General features: G+C 37.7%; 1 protein-coding gene across 2 annotated transcripts in view; it reads left to right on the forward strand.

Annotated features, from left to right (window-relative positions):
• Nucleotides 1-24,964, forward strand: part of NRG3 (neuregulin 3) — a 425,943-nt gene extending 400,979 nt beyond the window's left edge. For both annotated transcript variants that reach the window (XM_030487638.1, XM_030487639.1), the window contains 3 exons: nt 3,556-3,683; nt 13,258-13,428; nt 19,224-24,964. In XM_030487638.1, the coding sequence (XP_030343498.1) occupies nt 3,556-3,683; nt 13,258-13,428; nt 19,224-19,731 (807 nt within the window). In that variant the 3' untranslated portion in view covers nt 19,732-24,964. The remainder of the gene's footprint in view (nt 1-3,555; nt 3,684-13,257; nt 13,429-19,223) is intronic.
• The last annotated feature ends 397 nt before the right edge of the window (nt 24,965-25,361 follow it).

A 25,361-nucleotide genomic window follows, 5' to 3' on the forward strand; every position in this document is an offset into this window, starting at 1 on the left:
CTAGCTCTTTTTGTGTCTTCTTGCCTTTTGTTAATAGTAGTAGAAATAAATTCTTTTTAGTTACTACGATAGAATTGCATTTAATATCTGTTGAGCAGCAGCTACTCTTGAATCTTTTAAAAGATGACAGTGTGGTCTTGCCTGAATTACAATGTGATTTATCAGCTAATATCAAGAGTAAATTTCCTACTTCTGAATTGCATGACTACTTAGGAAGAACTGCCGGAAGAGACAAACTTGAATTTACTGGCCTCTGGCTACGGCTAGTGTTGGCAACAAAACATATAGCACATATGAGAACACCTGTAAGATGTTAGTTATACCACCTGATGGGCTTCTGTGCAAGGTCAACCAATCCAGAAAAATCACTGGCTCTTTACCTCCTCGAGACACCCTCTCTGAATGTAATTTAAAGCTGACCTCATTGCCTTGTCAGTCCTTTTTGAAATGGGATCCCCACATCACCTCTCTTCCAATGCTGCGTGTGTTTCTTGAATCTTTATTATTACTATTTTGGGAAAATCATTGAGGATGAAGGGCTAAGAAAAGCCAGGGAAAGGGATGGGTTTTTTGTTTTGCATAATAATAGGAAACCAGGACAACAGTGTCAAGCTATTCTGTTGCACTCGAGTGGCATATGTTATCCATGGATCCTACATTTTAGAGTAAAGAATACAAAGCATGGAGCAGGGGAATTACATGCTCACAGTCATGCAGCAGGTCAGTGGCAGAGGCTGATTTCTGGTCTCCTGGCCCAGGCTGCCTTTGCAGATACACTTAGCTTTAACTAGCAGGGGTGGAATTTTATTGTCAGAGTGTTGAGTAATTGCGTGTAACATGGAGATGATTTTCTCCATGAAACCATGAAAAATTGAAAATTTGCAAAATTTTTTTTTTTTTAAATGCTATCATTATTCTTTATTTGGCCATGTGCATGAGCATTTCTCAGTAATTGCTCAAACAAGCACAAATAATTAAACAAGAAGACAATAAAACCATAAACCCCCCCAGATAATACATATAAGCTTTCAGTGATGCTTTCAGCCTACTGGAAGAGCCCTTTGAAAGCATTTCACAGCTTATTCTCCATCATGGCTGAGTATTCAGTAACTCACAACAGTCAGAGGCCTCTGCAAAGCTCCGCTTGGGTGAGAACTGACCCGTGGAAGCACCGTGATGGGCTCTGGTGGCGTACAGATGGGGAGTTATCCTATACCATACTTCTGGGGGCACCAACTGATACTGCTGTAAACTCCTCACAGAGATTTGAGGATATTTTTTTCCAAAGATTATCTCAGAGAAGGGATGTGGCACTTATAGTTAAGCTAATGGAGAATAAACCCAGATGTTTTTAAACCTATTAAAATGTATGAATAATGTGATACATCCAAATAAGTTCAGTTGCATTGTTCAAATTCTCTGTATATTCACACCCTCAATTTAAATTGTGATTCATATTTTCATTGTAATTAATGTTTTGGCTGTTATGGTAATTGGTGAGTGGTGTGTTTGAAAATGGCATAGAAGAAATGTTTAGTTATGGGAAAAAATATCCTTTGCGGGCTGTGCCTGGGTGGTGCTGGGTGTTGGACCTTCAATATAGATTGCTAGTCAGCATCAGAGCAGCTTCTGGGGGTCCTGGTTTTCCTCAGCTGGGATGGGGAAAGACCCTGTATAACATTGCCCCTGCCTACACCCATCTTACCCATAGCAAAAGGCTCAGCTTTTCTCTAATTAGCCTTCATGATTCACATCATATTCGTGGTCTTATAAGCCATTCAGACCTTCAATTTAGTATCATGAACAAACACAAAAAAGGACAGAAGTACCTTTCTGGCACTAACAACCCATTCTTTACATAGCTCAAATTGATTTATTCAGGTCGGAAATCAAAGACAGTTTCATTTCTGCAACTGGCAGGATAACTATTAAACTTTAAAACCTTCAAAGACATGAGTACCTTAAAAATCATACTTCTGTCTGAATTTTCTGTATTTTATCTACAACATTTACAAGTGACAACTAAGATCATTATAACTTAAAGAAGTATGAGTGGAATATGTTCCTTATTATTTCAGTTGTGTTTATTTCATGCATACAGCAACATTTTGCATATTGTCACTCTCATGACTTTACCTTCAGAAGCACATAAGCAGCCGTGTTTACGTGGGTATTTCACGCAACAGAAAGAGGGATAGGAGCATTAGGCAAAAATTTATTATTTTAGCTATAGAAATCGGTCATAAGAAGCTTGAGTAGATGGACTAAAATTGCATGTAACCTATTTTTCTAAGACAGTAATCTTGTATGACTTTCCTTTTTGATTTGCTGAAGTCTGGGTAAATGTAGGTAAGAATAAGTGAGAATTGGAAAATAATTATTTTTAAGGAGTTACTGATCTTTTGTTAGACAACAAAATAATTGTGAAAAAGAGCTGTACTTTGAAAGAAATCTTACTATCTTCTGCACAAAAGTTTATGCTGTTGTATCATAACATGGCTTTTTTTTACCAATGTGATTTTTTTATATTATTATTAGAATTTGTATTTTCTTTCTAAAATACTTAATTATGTAATAGCTTCCACAAGACCAGTTTATTGTAAAGGTAACATGGATATCTAGGTATCTAGTACTAAAATTACAAACTTAATACAGAAAGAAAGGATTAAAGAAAAATAGACCAATTAGTTTTAGTGCAGGTCATTGTAATGCAACATTAAAAATTAAATACCTCAGTGGAAATGTGGGTAACCTCTCATATCTCTGAGATATTTCCCAGTAACCAAACCCAAGATTGATTATTCTTCTGTGCCGAAATGCAGCTTTTTTTATGCTTTGATTTTCTGAATCCATTCAGGATCAGAGACAATTTTTGCTGAATTTCCAGTTGAATCACAAAGCAAGAAGAAAATCTGTTCTTGTTCATGTCTGGTATCAGCTTTACAGACCTTTGTGTCTCACTATGTGCCCAGAGACTGCCCTACACCTACAATTGTCACAAGAAAAATTATGTTTACACTGTTCTTACTAGAACAGATACTCAGAGGTCGAGAGTTTTCAGACCTGTTCAGAAGGTATATCTGGCTCTATGGATAGGATTCAAATATTTTTATTACTTATCTGAGGATACAAATGCTGTTTCAGTTTGATTTTCATGGTTATGCATGCTGACGAAATCACCAAATGATCGAAGAAGGTGCTGACTGTCCTCTGAGATGTGTTTTATGATCTCAGTCTCTGCATGGACAGCCACAAAAATAGGCTTTTAGTCAAAGGGATCAGTGTTCCCTATCACTGTGGGCAGATCAATCAGTAATTTCGCTACTAATGCAGATATCAGCATCTTGATGTGGACAAAGTAATGGAGATAATGAGTACGGGTGTTTTCTGCTATGTAAACAATAGTGAATGAATGTATTATGTGCAATGCCTAATTTTAATTTAAAAATGCATTAGAGCACTTCTTACCCTGCTCCGATATGAACTCTGATTGAATAGCATCAATAATATACTTTGCCTTTTGTGTATTAATTAATTTTATTCTCTATGCTACAGTATTCAAAAACAGATAGGCATCCTGGGCCTATTCTTCACAAAGTTATGGAGTCTAGTTTTTCAGGCCCTCAGTCTTTTCCAGAGGCCTTGTCTCCTGACAGAGGAACCCAGCCCATCAAGCAACATAGGTAAGCAAATGTCTGTCTGATGGGAGATTTGGCAGGCTGCTGAGGGATGTCATTGAACTGATGATATGCGTGTGCTGTGAATAGAGGAGATGCTGAATGGTATGGTACCAACAGAGCCTCAGCTGACTCATTAAGCAGATGTCCAAGCATTTTCTTAGCTGCAGACATAAAAGGCAATAACAGTGCTCAACAACTTTATCTGTGATTTGTAAAAGTCCTAGAGGAAGCATTTAAAGACACCATCCAAGCTGTAGACAGAGACCAGTGAATGAAACAACTGTAGTTTGAGAAGCCATTAAAAACAAAACTTTCTTCATCAATGTTCATGATATTTGCTGCATTATTTGCTGCAGAAAGGTGTGGTTGCAAACTTACAGCTTTTCTCACTGTTTCTTTAAACAAATAATACTTGAAATGGATACTGACTTGTTTATAAACACATGGTGGACCTTGAAAACTAATCTTCCAAAAAGTTTGGATGATTGTTTCCAAGAGGAAAAAAAGAGGAACATCACCCGTCACTGAATGGCATTTGGATTAGAATTCTGCTAGTAGCCTTTTTGGATGAAAAAGAATGCAGGTGCTTCATTATGAGACTAGAAACCAAACTCGTGTCTGGTATAAGCAATACTGTTTTGGAATGGCAGTGGTAATAACATTTGGTCTTTGCATACAGAGAGAGAAAAAAGGCTGAAAAAAATCAGTTCAGAATATTTTAGCTGTATAGTCTGGAGGGGAAGACATTTATTAAAGGATAATTTTTAAAATCACTAAAACGAAAGTGTGAGATTGCATGAAGTTATGATCTAGCTTCTGTAGTATTTCATTCATTTTCATTGCAGTCCCCCAGTCAGCTACATGTTCCTTTTCTTTTGAATAAATTATTTGCTTAACCTACCAAAGCACAGCATATGAGCCAGGAAGGGATATTTGGGTTCTATCTACTTCTACGTTCCTTAAGCCTTTAATTTGGCATGAAAAGATAATGCCAAATGTTATGTCAGATCCATTTCTTAGGGCTTATTCTCTATGACACAGAGATTTTCAAAATATGTGTAGTAATTTTACTGAACATACATGAATGGTGGAACTGCTGCCTAGAATTCTTTCCATGGGAGTTTTGGGGAAATTTTATCTCTGTTTAGTCACAAGGTGAAGTTCAGAAAAAATACAGTAACATTCCCTTACCTTTAATGACATGATTGCAATATCTAAGTTTGAAATGTTTTAGGTGCTGTACCATGACATTACTTAAACTTAAAAATGTGGAAGTAAAGACTGAAAATATTTCATGCTATGAGGTCTCCACACAGCCTTCTCTTCTCCAGGCTGAACAGCCCCAACTCTCTCAGCCTGTCTTCATACGGGAGGTGCTCCAGCCCTCTTATCACCCTTGTGGCCCTCCTCTGGACTCACTCCAACAGCTCCATGTCCTTTTTATGTTGAGGACACCAGAACTGTACGCAGTACTCCAAGTGAGGTCTCACAAGAGCGGAGTAGAGGGGCAGGATCACCTCCTTTGACCTGCTGGTCATGCTTCTTTTGATGCAGCCCAGGATACGGTTGGCTTTCTCGGCTGCAAGCGCACCCTGCCGGCTCATGTTAAGCTTCTCATCAACCAACACCCCCAGATCCTTCTCTGCAGGGCTGCTCTGAATCTCTTCTCCACCCAATCTGTAGTGGTGCCTGGGATTGCCCCGACCCAGATGTAGGACCTTACACTTGGCTTGGTTAAACTTCATAAGGTTGGCATCGGCCCACCTCACAAGCGTGTCAGGGTCCCTCTGGATGGCATCCCTTCCCTCCAGCGTATCAACCAAACCACACAGCTTGGTGTCGTCAGCAAACTTGCTGAGAGCACACTCAATCCCACTGTCCATGTCACCAACAAAGATGTTGAACAGGACCGGTTCCAACACCGATCCCTGAGGGACACCACTCGTTACAGGTTTCCAACTGGACATCGAGCCATTTACCACAACTCTTTGCATGCGGCCATCGAGCCAATTCTTTATCCACAAAGTGGTCCGTCTGTCAAATTGATGTCTCTCCAATTTTTCAAATATGATGGACAGTGATTTAGCAACTTCATTCGCCAGCTCCTTCAGGACCCGTGGATAGATTTCATCAGGTCCCATGGACTTGTGCACGTTCAGGTTCTTAAGATGGTCTCGAACCTGATCCTCTCCTGCAGTGGGCCTAAGGTCTTCATTTTCACAGTCCGTGCATCTGCTTTCCAAGACTTGGGTGGTGTGGTCAGAGCATTTGCTAGTGAAGACTGAGGCAAAGAAGTCATTAAGAACCTCAGCCTTCTCCAAATCCGTGGTAGCCAGTTCTCCTGATAGCTTCCAGAGAGGGCCCACATTGTCCCTAGTCTGTCTTTTATTTGCTACGTATCTATAGAACCCTTTCCTGTTATCCTTTACATCCCTTGCCAAACTTAATTCTAGCTGGGCCTTCGTTTTCCTAACCTGGTCCCTAGCTTCCCGGGCAATGCTCCTATATTCTTCCCAGGCCGCCTGTCCTCGCTTCCACCTTCCATAAGCTTCTTTTTTCCCTCTAAGTTTCCTCAGCAGCTCGTTGTCCATCCATGGAGGTCTCCTGGCCCTCCTGCTGCACTTTCTTCTAGTCAGGATGCAACGCTCTTGAGCACATAGCAGGTGATCCTTGAATGTGAAGATTTCTGTCTCTACGAACCTCAGCTGCATGCAAAGAATTACTGCAGAGATTGAATTGAAAATTTAAATCTCCACTGAACGTTACTCCTAAAATATTTCACTTATATTATGTACTGTTATTATGGTAGAATTTTACATCATCTGCTTGCATAAGTAAAACAACTCTTAATACTGTCAGAACTGGAAAGTAACAAATGTGTTTAACCAGTAAACTTCTCGTAAAGTATATAATATCTCAAAAATTCATCTCAGATTATCTGTGGATTTTAGTAAGAAGAAAACCGATACTGTCTTAAATTCTTACAGATAGAAACAAATTTGAGTTTTGATAATTATGGGACTGAGTTGTGATCCCTTTGAACAGCAGTTTTCTTGGCAATTAGTCATCCTGATTTTCATTCGTTGATTCAGTCATAATTGATTTTATAGGGATTAATTTCAGTGAATACCATGATGAAAGCCAAATGCAGAGGCTTTCAGCCTAGAGCAGTTGTATTGTCTTACAAAAATGACAAAATAGGATAAACTTACTCTAAAATTTAAAATTATTTATGTTTGAATTTTTAATGAACTGTTAATACCAGGGAAACCATGGTAAAATGATTTTTATTATTATTATTATTTAGTAATTATTTTACTTTTTAGGTTCCCAATATAATTGATTCAGTTTAAACTAAAAGAGTAGATTTAAGTTATTCTGTAAATTAGACTATTAAATTTCAAAGAAGAAGTACTGATAAACTAAAGCAACTAAGAATGTAAAGGCAGAGGAAGCCTGAAAGGGAGAAAGCATAAGGAATCTGCATTTTTCCAAGGAAAGAACATAGTTTTCTGTAGAAATTTAATAAAAAGAATGCCTAAAAGGAATGAAGTGTAGGGAAAGAAACAAACTATATCGCAGAGGGAAAGAAGTCATGCTTGAAGTGAACATTTCCAGAAATCGTTGGGAGAATTACTGGTGAGACTGAAAGCAATCAATTGTTCTTGCTGTATAAAGGAGTACTATACAGGAGGAAGCAATGCTGATGGTGGGACAGTGGTAATATATGAAGCAGTTAGGGCAATTCTGAATGAATATATTTCATTTTTCAGCTAGGGTGATTATTTGAGGGTGAAGGTAGAATGAGAATAGAATCAAATGTATGAAAATAAACATTACTATAGTCAAAGTGGAAGTAAAATGCAGAAATCAAAGCTCTCAAGTCAAGATGATCTAGTAAATCTTGATCAAAGAAGTCTGGAAGGAGAACCGGCTCATGACATTTCAAGTCCCATAGCAAAATCTGTCAAAAAAGGAACTGTGCTGTGTGAAGATGGAATAGAAAATGTCAAATATTTAGGAAAGGAAAAAATCATCGAAGGAACTGAAGACCTATTAAATTGAATTAGACTAGTCAAGGATTTTGGACAAATCCTTGTGGGGGAGGGAGGCAGATTCTTTGGGTAAATATAAAAAAGGCTAAAAATTGTCGTAAAATTTATCAGCAGCGGTTTTAGCAACACTACACTGAGAACTTTTTTTGTATTTGGTGTAGGTGAGATCTCTACACAGCCTCTGTTGTCACAAATGTCTAATGCCTTTAGAGAGGGATAAAGCAGGGAGAGACAGAAGAGCTATAATGCAGATACACAGAGGTGGTTAAAAGGGAGAGAGTAAGGAGTTACATTGAGAAGATGAGTGCTGGCCTTAAGACATTTACCAGAGGAGCACTAATAGAACTCTGAAATAATTAGTCAACGTTGGGGACAAATTTTGTTTAATGCTTTTGTGCACAACTTTGGTGCAAAAATTAGTTTGAAAGATAGAGTCAGTACAGATAAGGATCTAGACATAAAGAATGAATTGAGTAATTGAGTAACTTTGAAGAGTGGCATAACAGAGGTGGATTCCAGCTCAGCAGTACAAAATATAATGTCAGGCATTTTGGAACTGATAATAAAATTTAAGAAACGAATGAGGAAGAAAAAGTTTCAGTATATACTACTTGGTCAAAAGAATAATCAAAGTGATGCAGCTGAGCAAAAGATAAATGGGATGAGAGGAATTATTAATCAGGACATTTGCATCAGAAAGTCAGAAACATGAAAACCACTTCATACGACACTGTTGTCACTTCATTTGAATATAGCATGAGAATACAGCACTATTATCTCACCTGGTTAAAATGGCCTCCTGATTACTATGAACTTAAATTGCATTCATGAGCTAATATGAGGAATGAATAATCTGTGTTCCATAAGAAAATATTAGAGAATCTGTCTCATTTCAGTCTTCAGAAGACTGAAAAGAGTATATGACTGCTGCTTATAAATACATCAGAGGAAGCATAATGAGAAGTAAAACACCTGTTTAAAATGAAGACCTATTTAAAATGGTAGCACATATGTCAAATAGATATATGCTCATCATAAATAATTTTAAACTGAATGGAAGCCTCAAAGTTTTCAATATAGAACAACTTTCTGGAGTACTAATAGCCTGGATATCGTTGTAGTTTTGGGATGGAGGTTCATCAATACATAACGGAGTATATGATGAAGTTATGGCAGATGATTAAACTCAGTGCCACTGAGGTACCTTCAAATGCTCTCTTCCCTTTTCCTATTGTATGTATCTATCTGGTGGAACTGGGATGGTGACCAGATGATACACATAGTGTTGAAAGATTTATGTAGAGTTGCAAAGTCTCCAGTCAGCCCTGGCACATGCTATTCCTGAATACCAGAATATATAATGGAGCAACAGTGCTCCCATTCAGAAATCAAGAGTATATTTGTAGGTATAGGCTGGCTGCTAGAAAGCTTCTGTGTACGCGAAGGGAGAAGAGTTTTGCAAACAACAGGCTGCAGTCCCACTCCATCACCTGGGCTGAGAACCTGACCAGCTGTAACAGTTCATGAACACAAGCTTGGAAGCACAGGTCATTGTGCCGCTGTAGATAAGACATTTTCCTAGACAGTAATCATGTCCTGAGAGAGTACATGATTACTTTACAAAGACATGGGAAAGAGTGGTGTTTTGGATACAGGATGCTATGGAGAAAAAAGGGATGAAACTATGAAGTACAGTTTTCATATGCCACAACTTTTTTTGTCATAATAATCTCCTTACAATCTTAGTATTCTTTTAATCACATACAGTTTTGCTGAAGTCCCAAACATTATGTTACTTTTCTCCCTTTGCGGAGCCATCTATAACAGACTTCAACAGAGATGCACTCACTGTGTGTCATCTTGTTCCTGTAAGAAGTCTGACAAAAGGACTTTGTGATACAGCATTATTATTGTTGCATGGTATTTATTGAGTGATGCTTATGTTCTCATGTATAACAGAGCCTTTTTATTAAAACTGAAAATTGCTTGAAAGTCTGAATAGTTGATCTGTACAAATGTTAGCAGTAGATTATCTAACTCAGCCTAAAAACATGGCTCCTAGCGAACATCAGAAGACACTGTCTATCTGGCAGCCAGCTCTGTCATTGGGGTATGTATTTACTGTTTCTGTCTTGCAAGGACAAAACCCATGTCTTCAACACTGTTTGCATCTCGTGATCAATAGGTAATAGAGTATGTAACATAATATGCCTCTGTATAGTTTTTTCAGGTACAGAGTATTTACAATCAGTTTTATAACTTTCCTTCCTTCTTCAGCTTTGCATTTTTCTTTTCATGAATTACAATAATAAAAAAAGGGGAAAGAATAAGTAAAATAGATATACAGACAAGCATGGTTATAATAAGCTCTATTGTGCTTATTAAACAAGAAGGAAAGGATTCAGATCCCATCCAAAGTTTTAACATTTTGTCATCCTCTTGTTAATGCTTTTCATGTTCTGTTGGCAAAATTATTTCTGAATGTGTTCATAATGTGATATATAATCAATTTGGTTTAAGAATTGGCTAAAAAGTAGTATGGGAGAATTCCCAGAGTTACTGTAAAATTGACCACAAGTCTTCTCTTCATGAACATCATTAACTGCACTTGGGAGTTGTGTATATGCCTTGAGAAGAGAATACTGAACCTGCTGAGACAGATTTTGGTTTTACTTGGTTGCTCAACCTGAAGAAAATTTTCACACAAAACAATTTGCAACAATGAATCCCAAGTTCTTAATTCACTTTAGAGATGGTTGAACTATTTTTTTCAAACCATTAATTCATCAGAACTGTATTTCTCACTAGTTTATGCATTATTTGTGAACCAGTTCAAGCATATTCTGATTTTTGTTATTCTGGAGTAGTTAAGAGATTTTAAAGACATATCTTTTACATCTTTACTTATTGGTCTGTTTTATTGAACAGCTCAGTTATGCTGGATGGGTATTCTTACCTAGTTAGACTGGAGTACAGGGAGGAAGAAACCATAATGGTGGCTAAAGGAGGATAAATTCCCTGAAGAAGTCTGAAAGGCATTGTTTGCCTCAGAGAGAGGAACACTTCACGTGAGCCGTAGAGCGGAAGTCTGAGAGGGACTGTATTAACAGTCTTGGAGGAGGAGTATGCTGACGTTCATGGAAGTTTTGTGAAAAAGGGAAAACTTCATTATGCTGGAGTTACTTTTTCATAGAACTTTAAAAAAAAAAAGTTATTATCTTGTCTTTGGTGCTTCAAGAAATGAGTGTTAACGAGTGCAGCTGCACTCGTGTAAATATTTCCTGGTCCTTAGTGAGTTTGTCTTGCCCATGACCACAAATTATTTTTGTTCATTTTTTCACTCCATTTTTTCTGCCAGAAATGTTCAAAGCATAAGAGCCTCACATTAGGAACAAATCGGTTGCTTAAGCTCTGCTGGTGCTGGAGCTGCTGTGACTGCAGGGAGATATTGGCATGTGCCAGGTCCCTTCACTCTAACCAACCCTTTAGTAGCCTGTAGCGTCTAGTGTTCTGCGTAGCAAGGAGTTTCAGTGCAAGCTGAAGGAAGTACAGATAAGTCATTTATATGCATCTTTGCTGCAGTTTATACCAGTTCTATGTTTATGTGTTGAAATTATGTCCATAAAAAATGCTATAAGACGAGCTTTTGTGAATTTGCATATGCATGTTATTAGATGGGAGACCATGTGCTCTCATCCAGCAAGGAAGATGTGCCAGGGCATAAAACCAAACACAATTAAACAGTGCCTTTCTAGTTTCAAATATTTGTAATCAATCTAAAGTCTCTTAAGTTAATCAGTTTGCTGACTTTTGTAGTTCATTGATGAATATACTGCAATCAAAAAAACCCCCTGAAATTCATTATCTAACAAAAATTACTCATTCAGCTGCATCTTGTAATAATCTCAGGCTCTCCTGACCAGAAATTGTCAATTCTTTTGTGATGTGGTAGTGTTATTTTACAGAATGTGAACTGTAACTCACAACTTGAACTTAGCCTTTAGAATTGAAAGGCCAATACTTCTGTTTTTTAAAGAAGTTTTTTCACAGCCTCCTTAATAGCTAAGGAAAAATCTATTTAAGGTAGCATCAAAAATTCTTTGGGGAGTATTATTGCTATGGGTTGTTGATCTTTTCAATTAAAAATCATGAGGAAAATAAAAGCGTGGGAGAGAACAGAGTGGAGATTGCAGTGGAACACTGGTAGCCTGAGTAGTAGGATAGGAATTTATTTCTTATGTTTTGACTTTGGGGAGAAGAGGTCATTTTTAATGGAAATGTACAGTTCAAGAGAATTTGTCCAAGATACTTGGTCCAAGCAAGAATTTCTTTGGGAGTAGATGTGGCCCTAACTGTAAATAGAGTTTCCACTAGGTATAAAATGCAGATTGCTTTTAAATCAAGTTATAATATGAAAAGAGAAGCAAATTTATGAAAAGTATTTTGCATAGCTGAATTTTATCAGAAGTTGAAATTATTCATATAACCAACAACAATGACTCTTAAATTAATCTGTAAAACCTATATTAAAATATCATTAAAGAGGTAACAGAACATAAGGTGATACATGTGCATTTCTGAGATCCAGAAGATGTCAAGAGAAATAGGAGTAATTGGAAAATGAATAGCCAGTCATGCCATGCAGGACTGTGACCTGTTAACAGCAGGAATAGGTTACGTCTTGCCTTAGTTCTGTGTACCCTTATTTTTGCGTCAGCAACATCTGAATTTGTGGTTAATAGATCAAAACTATGGATTCTAGATAACTTTTAATACCTGCATGTAATGGAAAAAATCCATTCTCCTTCCAAAGCACGACAAAAATGTTTACAAAAGCAATTTTCTAAAGTAAGAAGAAAACAATTACTTGTTTTTATCGTATTCAAGTTTGTATTATATCTCAGAAGCAACACAGTATTTATCAGTGTATCCAAAGAAGAAAACAATTTGTATATAAAACATGAATGAAACAATATAGAAATCTTATTCAACGTGGAGAGAACTTGTCAGATATGGTTTCTTCGAGCTGCAGTTCATAAGCTTCACTTAGATTCTTCACTTACATTTTTTTCATAATTTAATGACGTTGTATCAGGAAGCAGCACCTTGTAGGCTGATAGATGATATAATGGGTTCTCAATTTAAGATCTGATTTTGAGCTCAGCTGTAGGTATGATGGAGCTGTAGTGTTTGTTTATACTGTTTGAGTCAACTCTGTATAGCAGGATTATGGTATGCATCATGGAGAAAAAGAAGCATCCTTCATCAAGTATGAGAAAACATTTCATATACCAGGCAATTATTTTCATTCCTACAAGAGAGGTGATGTATTAAATATGGCATAAACAGCAGCTAACTATGGATTATAGTATTACATTTCCATAGAGAATTTCTACTGACGTCATAGACTGCCACAGCAAAGTTATAGAAACAGTAATCCATGCATTATTAATCCTGAATCTTTGCAGAAGTTTACGCTTTTTCTGTGATAATTTCTACTGTACTCTTGGTGTTGTTCCTAGAAGTCTCTCTTCATGCTGCAGCCCAGGACAAAAAAGTGGGATGCTACATAGAAATGCCTTTCGGAGGACTCCTCCCTTACCTCGGGGTAGGTTCAGTGGAATTACAGGACCAGCATATCAACAGCTAGAAGAGTCAAGGATCACAGACCAGGACACAATACCTTGTCACGGGTAAGTAATAATTTAACTGAAGTGAGCCAGTCTGTGAGTGGCTGCTGTTATGTGGTTAATATGCTTTGCCATTACAGTCCTTCCAACTTTGTTGTGGTGTACTGTGGATCCAGGGTTTATAGTATTGAAAGCAGAGGAATGTTTTCAGCGTACTGGCTCTTTGAAGGTAATACATTCTCATTTGGCTGGCTGCTCTTTTTAAGCCTTTCAAAGGCTGTAGAAGCAAGTGATTAGAACAAAGTGATTGGCAATGTTACTCTTTATAATGGATGGTTTTTCTAGTGGTGATGTGATGTTCTAGTAACTTTTGCATAGCATTTTTTTCTTCCATCAGCACTGGGCAAATAAGAGAAAATAATTCAGATTTTTTTTTTTTTTTTAATAAATCAATGTACATTGCAAAGTGTGTTTGCTGTAGAGACTGAATAGCAATAACTTAACACAAGTTTGTCTTTGAAAGTGCACAAAGAATCCAATATTTTTCCTTTTTCAATTCAGCTTATTAGAATATTGAATGTGAGCTCCAGCTGTACATAAGGTCTGAATTTCAGAAATGCTCCTGAGCACCTACAGCTAGCTGCCTTTGAAGTCTTTTGCAATTGCATATCCCTACAGATTTCCGAAGACTTTCCAGAATCACTGCAAACATGTTGTATGTAAAACTAGGAGTGATATCTGGAATGGAATAATACAGTTTCATTTGGACACATGTGGGTCACAGCTGAGTGCAGCGAAGTGAACAGTTACATGGCGAGAAGGCAGCTGTATGTTTTCTGTATCAGAACTGGCTTTATGGAGTGCAGAACTAAGCCACCTACATGTTTAATTTTCTTGAGGGAAGAAAGGTCACTATCCACTCTGAGCTCCTGGGAAATGACAGTCACAAGCGCTGACCGAGAGTAAGTGCTGTTACATGTGTGCGTTGTGGGCACACACACAGGCATGCACACATTCCACCTGTGCCTTCCTCACCATGCTTTCCAACCTGCAGTGAGACTGCCCAGTCTGGGGAACAGTGTGAGAGTGGGACTTGGTTCACTAAATGTTTTGTAGCTGATCTTCCTGACAAAAGTTGGCATCAGTAATTAGGAAAGACAGACCAAGAACAGAGCTTACCTGTGAAAGGAGAAATCAAAGCCGCAAAAGGTTTGAGTGTCTGGTAACCTCTTTTAAAAGTACAAATTTATCTCATACTTTTTTTTATTATTTGCTTCTTATAAGGAAAACCTGTTTAGTAATCCTTGCAGTAAATATATTATTGTTCATGTGTATGATAATGTGTGTATAATTCATTACAAAAATTGTGACTCCGAATGCAACCCTTCCTGAAAGGGGCAGGCTAAGAGTCTTCCCTCTTCAATGGCAGTGTCTTGTAACACAGGCTCTGGAGAGTGCTGTGGCCCCTTCCTAGGTTAAGTGAGGTAGCAAACAGAAAAGCTGTCTTGTGGGTAGTTGTATTTTCTCCTCTCTAGGAAATCAGTGTGTGATATTATAAGCATGATCTTGTACTGGCCTATATTTTAAATTTGCGTGTCTACAAAAGGTTGATATTTGGACCAGGCAGTTACCCCTTCTGACCTCAATCCACTCATGCACTTCATCTGTAGTTTGTGTGCTAGGGATGTCTGTAGAATTAGATCTTCCTAATACTGACTCTAACAACTGGACCTTTCTCTGAAGGAGCATCAACAGGTGGTGTTGTGACAGGGAGTCACAGCAGTCTGTGTATATCACAAAGATGATACCAAAAGTCTTCAACTGGTATCCATGGAAATTAATTTTTTAAATGTCAATGTAAGGCATGAAAATAAAAACAATTCTTTGATCTTATTTTATTACAGTGTTTTACTGGTGATGTTTTTAATGAAAATTTAGTCTTTGAATAATGTAACAAAACTTTTTGCAAGTTATTTTGTGTTGCAGCAGTGAAGTAATCTCTTCAACCAGAATATAAGTACGCGCCTTAGCTCTGAGCAAATATAAAAAATAATTCACTAATTCTACTTTATGTGGAATTCTTCTAACTTAGGAAGAGGTTTCCCAAAATCAGATCGCTTTTCATCTTCTAAATATCTGCTAGTTTTATAATGTTTGTGTTCTCATTAGATTTCCAGCCGAAATGAAAAGTTCCCTTGTCCCCTGCAGAACTTACACTACTTCCCTTCTTCTCCCTTTTCACCTCCATGTTTCGCTATAGGGATGCACAAACCAGAGTGGTTTATCTCCCTAATTTTTTGACCCTTCTGAAGTTCATCCATCAGCAGTTTAATCAGATTTTATATGTTTACACTTGATAGAAAGAAGGCTAATTTACCTGATTAGTTTTTGTCTAGGCTGTAAAAGGGCTCCTCTTCCCATCCCACATTGAGAAGAAAGCTTTTGCCACCTTCCAGAAGCACCAGACCTCATGATTTGCAACAGGAGCTGATATTTGCAGAGTTTGAGTCAAAGACAGCTAATATCAGTTATTTAATCAGTATACTACTTGAAGGAGTAGAAAAACCTGCCTGAAATGAGGGCCCTAAAGAAAACAAACCATCTCCATGCCAGTCACATCTCAGAGACCAATTCGAGTCCCTGAGGGTGTCACGAGTTTACATGCAGTGGTTTGATTGCATGCTTACAGTGACAGCTGTTCGTGTTACACTGTATGAAGTGTTGGAAGTAATGCCTTATAGCCTGTGAATATGTGCATATACAAATGTGCTTATGTATACAAGAGCCAATGTGTCATATCTACAGGTAGAAAATGGTGTGTATATATATATATGTAGGTATACGTGCTTACAAGGCTGAACCAAAGCCCAGTAATTCCACTAGAATGACTCCTGTTTGTTTTAATGGGCCTTGTCGTCAGGCTCTTGTACTGGACATCTATAGTAATAGGTCTTATAGCAAAGCTACTGGTACTGTGCTAAACAGAAAAACATTTTATATGTGAAGTACCAATCTCTTCTGTCTCTCTTTATATGTGTTTTAAGGGGGCAGTAAAATTATTACACTTTTTTCAGTGTCATTCTTTTATTTAGACTCTTGAACACTCTGTGAGTATAACATAATTACTATTGCATGTTTATAAATGTTTGAGTTTCTCTTTTTTGCTTAGTTTTAAGGAAAGGGTGGAAAGCAAGCTGCACTTTGAAATATGAGCACATGAATGAATTCATTCAGACAAAATAATTTTTCACATAAAAACCCAGATATCATTCTTAGGAGGAACTATTGTTCTGGGAAAGTTAATTATAGGAAAATGTAATTAAGATTCTGCAATTATAGGTCTAAGTCTCAGCCTATTGAAAACAGCAGCAGTCTTGTGTCACAAGTAGAAGTATGGATCAGTTTATAATTGGCCAAAAGCAGACTCTTACATGGCTTAGATGTAATATCCTTACTAGTTTAATACCTTGCCCGTTGCACACAGTGTACATGCTTTAATTCAGCTTCAGTCGTTCCTTGAAAGCCTTGTAAGCACAGGGCAGAAACATGTAATTCTGGCATAAAATTCGTGAGTCTATCTGTACTTCAAGAAATATCATGGAAATATGCCAGGCATTGCATTACATATTATTGTTGCTGCCAATTAGTGTTCAAAATACCAAGAAAAACTGAATCTCTATGATGGAATTGGCAAATGTTATTGTTTTCTCACCAAACCCATTTTAATTCAGTCTTTTCTTGGTTTTGCTTATATATCATCCATATAATGCATCCATTGCATGTGGAATTCATGAAAAACATTCCCTTCCTTTGTTTTCAGGGTGCAGCCCAGAATATATTTAGGGCCCGAATTACCAAAAAAGGGAATAATGCAACTGATGCGATCTCTCCAGCTATAGTCGTTTGAATTATATAATAAGCAAAGGAAACAAGAATGGGCACAACCCAAAGGTCTGCATTGTTTTGTTTTAATTTATTTTTTTTTAATTATCCTCCCTTGGGAATGATATCCCTGATCAGTATTTCATTCATACTGATTCTTGAAAACAGGTCTAAAAAGACCCTCCATAAATGGCTACACGTGTGTCTAAGCAGAGTGCAAATGCCATTAACCAAAAGCTGAGTCTTAGCTGGCTCAGATGTAGAACATAAACGCAGCTATATAGCATGTACAAGAAGTTCTAGCATGCATCTGAAAAAGCCACTTGCTATATTATTCCCCTGGGTTTCACTTCCCAAAGAAGTGTGTCTTTCCATCAGATAGCAGCAAAGATCACACCACCTCCTCGGTATCGCAGCGCTCCCAGCAGCATTTTCTGGTCTTTTGAGGACACCTGAAGAGTTTTCATATAGGGGCTGTACAGAACTGCATGCATGCATGTGTACAGGTTAATGTGTCAAACAGTTGTACAAACACAGTGCCACCATAGATGAGTTACTTACAAGTCAGTGGCGCTCTGCTGGAAATGAGCCTAAAGATATCTCCTCCTCTCTCCTGTCTGACAGCCTGCCAGGAGGATGAGGCCAAAGGAAGCCTTTCCAGTTAATTAGTGTTGTGAGCTAATATTGGACTATGGCTCTTTCATGCAATTCACTTTCTCTTCCTTAGTTCTTTTTCTGCTAATGCCAAAAAGCAGCAAGGCATGGATGAGTAGGAGGATATCCCTAGTGAAGTCCAGCAAGCTTAAGCAGCTTTCAGAAAAATACTCTTCAAGTCATAGCTCAAAGCACCTGCTTCCACACCAGATCTAAATGTTGTTTTCCTCATCCATGGACAAAACATATTAGACTTCACCATTAGCTTGCCTTATTAAATAGTGATACGATCACAAATCTGATTATAAATAAAATATGTTCCGGTACTGAGGTAATGTCTGTGGTCCTTGGCAATCATGACTAACTCTTAGAGCACTATATTTCTAGTAATGCTACTTCTCAGATGGGAAACTTTTTTTTTGTCATTGTTTCCTTTGGTTTATATTTAGTATACTTTCCATTTCTATTTTTTAAGTATATAATGTAAAACTCTTTCTGATCAGAGTAATGGATTTGGCTTTAAAACAAATCAGAAATGTTGATAAAAATTCACCTAAGTTGCCTCATAGTAAATAAAAAATCATGCTATCATATATATTAATGGAGGGTAAAGATTTTTGGGTTTTTTTTGAAGCACAGGATTACAATATCAGGAAAACACAGACATTTGCTGAAGCCAAATATGTTAGCTCTATTTCCAGATGAGATCCAAGAAAACAAATCAGGCCAACATTAGGAGTATGGGCTATTGAAAAAAACACATGTTTTTAGAGGTACGCTGCGCTTAGGTGCTCTGCTTGTTTGAAGGGGAGCACATACAATCATTTCTATATACATAAAGACTACACTGCCATGTTTTGTTTAAAGTTCTTTTATTCCTGCACCTTTTTAAAGTGTTTTCCTAAAGTAGCCATTTGACATTGAGAGTTCTGAACTCATCAATGAAAGCAAAGAAAGCATTAATCCATTTCCCCAGTTAGGAGCGTAGGAATGGAATTTCAAATATAATGCCAAAGAAAAATTATATTACAGTACAACTCCTGAAATCTTTTAAAAAGGAATTGTCTTTTTTCTCATATACTGGTGCGCAAAATGAGGCTGGGAGGAAAGCAATGGTTTGCCACCAGCAGATCCGAGAATCAAAGCCAGGTCTCCAGAGTCTGTTGTTTTCCCCAGGGCCACACTATTACCAAGTGTTCCTAGTGTGAGGGAAAAATGACATGCATCTTTTCAGCACATTTTACTGACTCTCAGAGTGTTCCTGCTGCTTGTTGCATCTGACCACTTGATGTACAACAAAACCTTCTTTTTACTCTTTCCAGGTATTCATCCAGTGGTTTAAAAACTCCTCAGAATACTTCAATAAATATGCAACTGCCTTCAAGAGAGACAACCCCTTATTTTAATAACATGGATCAGAAGGACTTCATCGGCTATTCATCTGCAAGAGCCAACTCTGTTCCCATCATCCCATCTGTGGGCTTGGACGAAGCCTGCATGCAAATGCAAAATGTTTCTGAAGTAACAGGCATCAAATGGTGCAAAAACTCCTATTCAGCTGAACTTGTCAATGTGAGTTCCCCAGTCAGTAATTGTCTTATAGCAGAACAACACGAAGTGAAAATATTGCTAGAAACTGTGCAGGAGCAGATTCGGATTCTGACGGACGCGAGGCGGTCGGAGGACTATGAACTGGCAAGAGTAGAAGCAGAGAGCAGCACGAGTGAAAACACGGCCTTTCTGCCCATGAGCCCCATGGCCAAGTCAGAGCAAGAGGCACAATTTGTCTTAAAAAGCGAAACGCAAAGAGACCCGGTATTGATCAAGTGACTTTGTGTGGGGATTGTGGGAGGGGAAACGAGATCTGTTCATTTGATGCTTTGCTAAACAGGAAGGGAGGAAATTAAGTACAAATTATTTATATGCATTAATTTAAGAGCATCTACTTAGAAGAAACCAAATAGTCAATCGCCCTCATATCATAGTGTTTTTTAACAAAATATTTTTTTAAGGGAAAAGTTCCAGGAGGGGTGACGTGTGCATCAGGTGCTTTCTAGGCAGGATTACACATAAAGTTTCAGTTACAGAGCGTTTTACCACGGTCCTCTTCAGCTGTCCAAAGGCTTAGGCTATGCATCTTTTTTTTAGTAAAGGCCAAGACCATTCTTAGATTCATTTCCAGTTTCAGGGCAGTGCTGCAGCCAGCTGCTGCCCAGGGACTCAGATCCTGGGGAGCAAGTCCCATGACCCCACCACAGACCCAGTACCCTCTCCCCCTCTCCTCTTGGTTCCAGGTTCACACCATGGCAAGCAGACATCTACTTCTGAGGTCTGGTACCTACTGTGGAATGACAATAAATCCCTAAATTGAGTCAGACACTTAACTCTCAACCTTACTTTAATGTGTCAGTCAAAGAAAGTCAATGGAAACATTTAGGAGCTTTGTGTTCAGCCAAGTGTGGAGTGGGATTGGGGTCTGTAGAGATACAGTGGTCAGGAACCTGCAGGTGCTCCATTGCTTTGCCTGTCAGAGCAACCTTGGTGGAGAGTGAGGAAGAACAAAAAGTCCAAATGTGTTTATTATGGAAGGTTTGGATTTGATTTGGGTTTTTTTGAGTGGGAACAAATTCTATTGTTCATTAATGACCCCTCAACATTTCTAAACCGTTATACTTTGAAGGCATTTTTAAGCTCTCAAGGAGCACTTCTAAGTGTGTGTGTATTTTTTTTAACTAATTTTTTATTATGGGTTTTTCAAAGAAGAGTCAGTAAGATCCAGAATGATCAAAATCCAGCTGATAAGTGTCCACACTGCCCTAATTTGTTCCCACTTTCACTTCTCCAGTCACTTCAATTAGTCATGGCTTAGGCTTGTGAACTTTAAAGCTTCAACCCTGCAGATGGTTCAGTATGGGCAGACCCACAAGCATGCACAGATATAATTCTAATTGAGCTATATAAGAGCAGATGGTTTCCACCAAATCACTCCCTGCAGGGAATCAAGGCCTTAGAGAAGAAATGTCATTTCCTGGTTGCCATATCCCAATCACACTATAAGCATTTTTTGCATTTGCTTTCTTTTGAGTCCCTCTTCCCCCCATAAATTATAACACAATATGCCAATAATACAAGGAATTGGATTCAGTGGCATACACATTACTGTTTTTATTAGTGTTAAAATATCTCCTTATTCGTGGGGAAAAGTAAAATCAGCTATAATAAATAATTGCTAAATAGCCTTCCCTGGTTAATGTCAGAAGATTGATTAAAAAAAAAATTTACAGTATATACAGAATGTAATAAAATACTCCTTTGCAGCAAATTATTTGTTAAATTTATTTATGCGCCCCAGACTTACCAGTTCACAAGTCTCAAGACTTCCCAAAATAGCACAATCAATCATGCAGTGCTGTTGTATGTTGAGTCAGAATAAAGCAATATTTTAACCTCTGTCAAGTAAATTTGCAAAAGAAATGCTGAAGATGTATGTCATTTTTTTTGTTAAGGCAGTAAAAAAATTACTATTCACAGTCTTCATTCACCAAGTCTTATTTTGGGTTTCTTTTGAGGTTTTGGTTTTTGTTTTGGTTTGATTTTTTAAGATAAAGTTGATGAAATTGTCTTGTTTACAGAACTTTCTATGCTGTAATTTTTGCTGTGTATTTTCAATAAAAATATATTTGAGGGCAAAGTATGCTTTATGCCCCAGGATGGAGCCTGCCTCGTTCAGAATTCCTTCTTCAAAGACACAGGGCCTTTGTTGTGGCCATAATGTGCGATCACCGTGAAGAGTGGTCTCACCCTGACATGTTTCTGCAATATGTTGTGGCTGGGCACAGTCTCACCATGCATGAGTTGAGCTAACTGTGCTGGCTATGGCCCCAAGCCCACACCAAATAAACCCTCTGATAAATGAGGTGTTATTTAGGTGGGGCTCAGCTTCACGTCCCTATAGTCATATGACTTTTCTGTCAACACCATTTACATCCAGCCAGCTCAGGACATGAGCAAAGTGAGGTTGCCTCTGCCCATAAGTCCTGTGAATATACCTGTAATATAAAAACTGGCTACTATATAAAGCTCTGATTCAATAATTTGCAAAGTGTGATCACAATTAATTAATTGTTCGTCATTAATTTTATCAAGAGATGCTCTCCCTGCAATAAAGTGCAGCATCTTGCCTAGACAGATGTTTCAAAATTAGATCTTTTCAATCCAGATCTAAGGTCTTTTCACCCCCAAATCCTACCAAACTCTGCAAATTCACCTTTGGCAACCAACATATTGGAAATACACAGCAAAATTTCTGTTGAAGAAAGAACCATGTCATAAGCAATGCCTTTATGGAGAGAATGTGTTCACTCAGCACGCCTGAAAGACTCAGAAAGAGGGAAAGAGCAATGTATTTAAGAGAATGAAATGTTTGACTGAACGATAGATCTTAAAATGGTGAGGATATCTTCAGTTTATGTTAGAGATGCGATCTTGTACTCAGCAAAGGATGTGTGACTGTTATATGTTAACTGTTCTATTCAGTTTTCAGCATGTTTGAATAGAGAGACATTAATATTAACCATATGACAGACTAGTGTATTATTTGTTAAGAGTATCGCTTCAGATCCTATTGAAACTGTCATTGTTCGCAGAGGAAAAGAAAAAGGTTTGAAAACATCAAACTAGGTAGCCTTAATGTCATTTGTGTGTTTCTCTAATGCACCAGTTTTCCTCCATGGACCCTTCTATTTTACAGTGAATGGAACAAAATTTTCTCTGAAGTCTGACAATTAACTATGTAGAGGACACAACAGAAAGTTGAACCGAAATAGCCAAAATGGTAGGCCGAATTTTGCGTTACTTCTGATCCCTATGGTCACACTGAACTCAGTGGATCAGAAGGGATGTGAGTCAACGCAGTTCATTCCTAAAATTACATCTGTTCCTATTCTTGGAAACAGACTGTAATCCCTCTAAAAGAGTCTCTGAACTCAGTAATTTACCTGTAATGTAATTAAAAATTATATCTGACCTATGAAGTTCCAAGTGTAGTCTGGTGTGAAAATTCACACATGCAGCATTACACTCGAGTAAACTGGGAGAACAGCTAACTAAATAAATTGAACTTCCTCTGAACTGAACAGAGAAAGCCTGTGTCTCTTCAGCATAATACTCCAGAGCAGAATTGTGAGAGAAGTCTATATCCTGATTTTTTTCTTCTGTATAGAATTTCTTCAAAATAACCCTAAAAAAAAAAATCCAGTAGAATGATCCCAGCATTTGAAATAGGAAATGTAGGTGAGTATGGGCACATTTCATAGCATTAACCACTGGAAAATTCTTCAGTACACCCATGACACAAAACTGGAACATTCTGATTCTTGCACAGTTAAATTTTGATCAACAAATGCATCCATGCAAAAAGAGCTCTTCAGAATGCTTTTGGTATCTAGCCACGCTCCCAGCTGATGTAGTCAATGTAGTAATGACAGTTTATATTAATAGAGGATCACATCCAAAATCTCTTCTACTCAATATTCAATGTAGTGTCACAAAGTTTAGTAACCTTCCACGTGGTCTAAGGACTTCTGCGCTGATTTATGGAGCTACCATCATTTTGCTCATGAAAATCATACTTGTGTCAGTGTGTGAACACCCTCACTAGAATACAGTGCAAGATTTGTTGCCCAAATGATTGGTTTGTCAGGTCTGTCTTTTACAAGGGCTGAGTATCACTGACCAGGCTCTAAAAACAATGAACTTTCTGCCAGGTGGCTAATTCCAGTGTTACTCATTAGAATCCTACAGCTTCAGGTTTCAATTTTGAAAAAACAATGAGATGATGCATGTGCTCATGACCATGCATGTGCTAGATATGTTCCTGAATCAAATGTTCAATCATAAGATCATAAGAAGATAATTAATGTCTGCTTCTCATGTAAGTAGGGAGAAAATCTGGATTCCTCTTCCCAATTCATCCCCAGCAAGGCCCACTTCTGTGCTGTCCTATGCCTGTTTGATTTTTTCTGAAGTCACTGAATTTGCAATGGTTGAGCATCTTTATTCATGTTCAATTTTACCTTGCCCTCAGAATTTAGTATAATTGATAGCCTAATAGTTGGGACACTGAGGGTGTTCGCTGAGTAAATTTAAGGCCTAAAACATTCAAAATTTTTTACATGTACATTTGTCTGCTTTGGGTAGCCCTTATGGGAAATCTTTCCCTTGAAGAAAGATTTACGCAGCATGTGCTACAAGGCATTTTTCTGCCATTCCTGCTGGTATCAACATTTCCAGTCTCTGAGTCAAATGCTCTCTTCAGGTTTTCCTGGGCACTGGGACCAGAAGCCTCTGACTTCTTTCAGAGTACCAATGACCAGAAGTCATCTGAAGTGTCCTGAGCTATAGCTATACATCAGAACACTTCTGCCTATTAATAGTAAAATGTCTCCAGAGGTTAAGACCTCTCATATGCATTGCATTAAATTATATAATAAATATAATGCCAAAGTTCATAAAATGAAAAATTATATAGTAAATATTATTGATTTTATCTATATCTTGCTTTGAAGGAATATGGAATGAGAGCTCTCAGTTGTGTAAATATTTGGAAACTAAAATACAAATAATAATAATAGAAAAGAATACAAAGAATAATTAATATTCTAAAATACAAAAGAGAGTTCCTTGCTTTCTCTGAAATAAACAGTAGTAGCTAAAGGTTATCGAGATGTATCAGGGAAATGAAAAAAGACTCATTTTATAAGGCATTTTATGTCATGCCAGTAATATGTATAAGATGGTGTTTTTAAGGAATTCAGGCTTAGAGTTTCCATTGCTTGACAATATATTAAGATCATGTTTCTTTCATAACATAAAGCTTACTTCTATACAGAGCTGAGGCAAGTATCACCCACCTTAGCATAAGCCGAACAGAAATGCAGTATAGGTTTCACTTTGGCTTTCTGACTCAAGTGTTAAACTCACTTCAGATTACCTCTGATCTCTTCCAGGAAAGAATGAATGAGTATCCCTAAAAAAAAAAAAAAAAAAAAAAAATGAAAATAGGTATGAATAATTGATTACTTTTATTTTTCCCTGAAATCTACCAATTAATGCTGCTGAACTTGAATGTCCGACAAGTAATTGAGATTTTTACTGTTCTTGATGGGGAAAACAGCAGCTAGCAGAATTACTATGCCCACCACCCCAGCAAGGTGCACACTGTGAACTTCTGGAGAAGAGGGTAGGGAGCTTCTCCTGGTTCTCACAGAGGGTAGGGAGGTTCTCCTGGGTATGCCACAGCTTTTCCATGGCTGAGGAGGGATAGATTTTGAGTTGAACCAGGAGACATCATCTGAGAAACTTGCCTTACCTTTATTTCTTTCTCAGATCTCTGTCAAGTCAGTGAAACCATGGTCATCAGCACTAGCTGGTTTTATAGGTCAGTGATTGCCAAATTCTGG

The sequence above is a fragment of the Strigops habroptila genome, chromosome 5 (genome assembly GCF_004027225.2).
Source record: "Strigops habroptila isolate Jane chromosome 5, bStrHab1.2.pri, whole genome shotgun sequence".
Lineage (NCBI taxonomy): Eukaryota > Metazoa > Chordata > Aves > Psittaciformes > Psittacidae > Strigops > Strigops habroptila.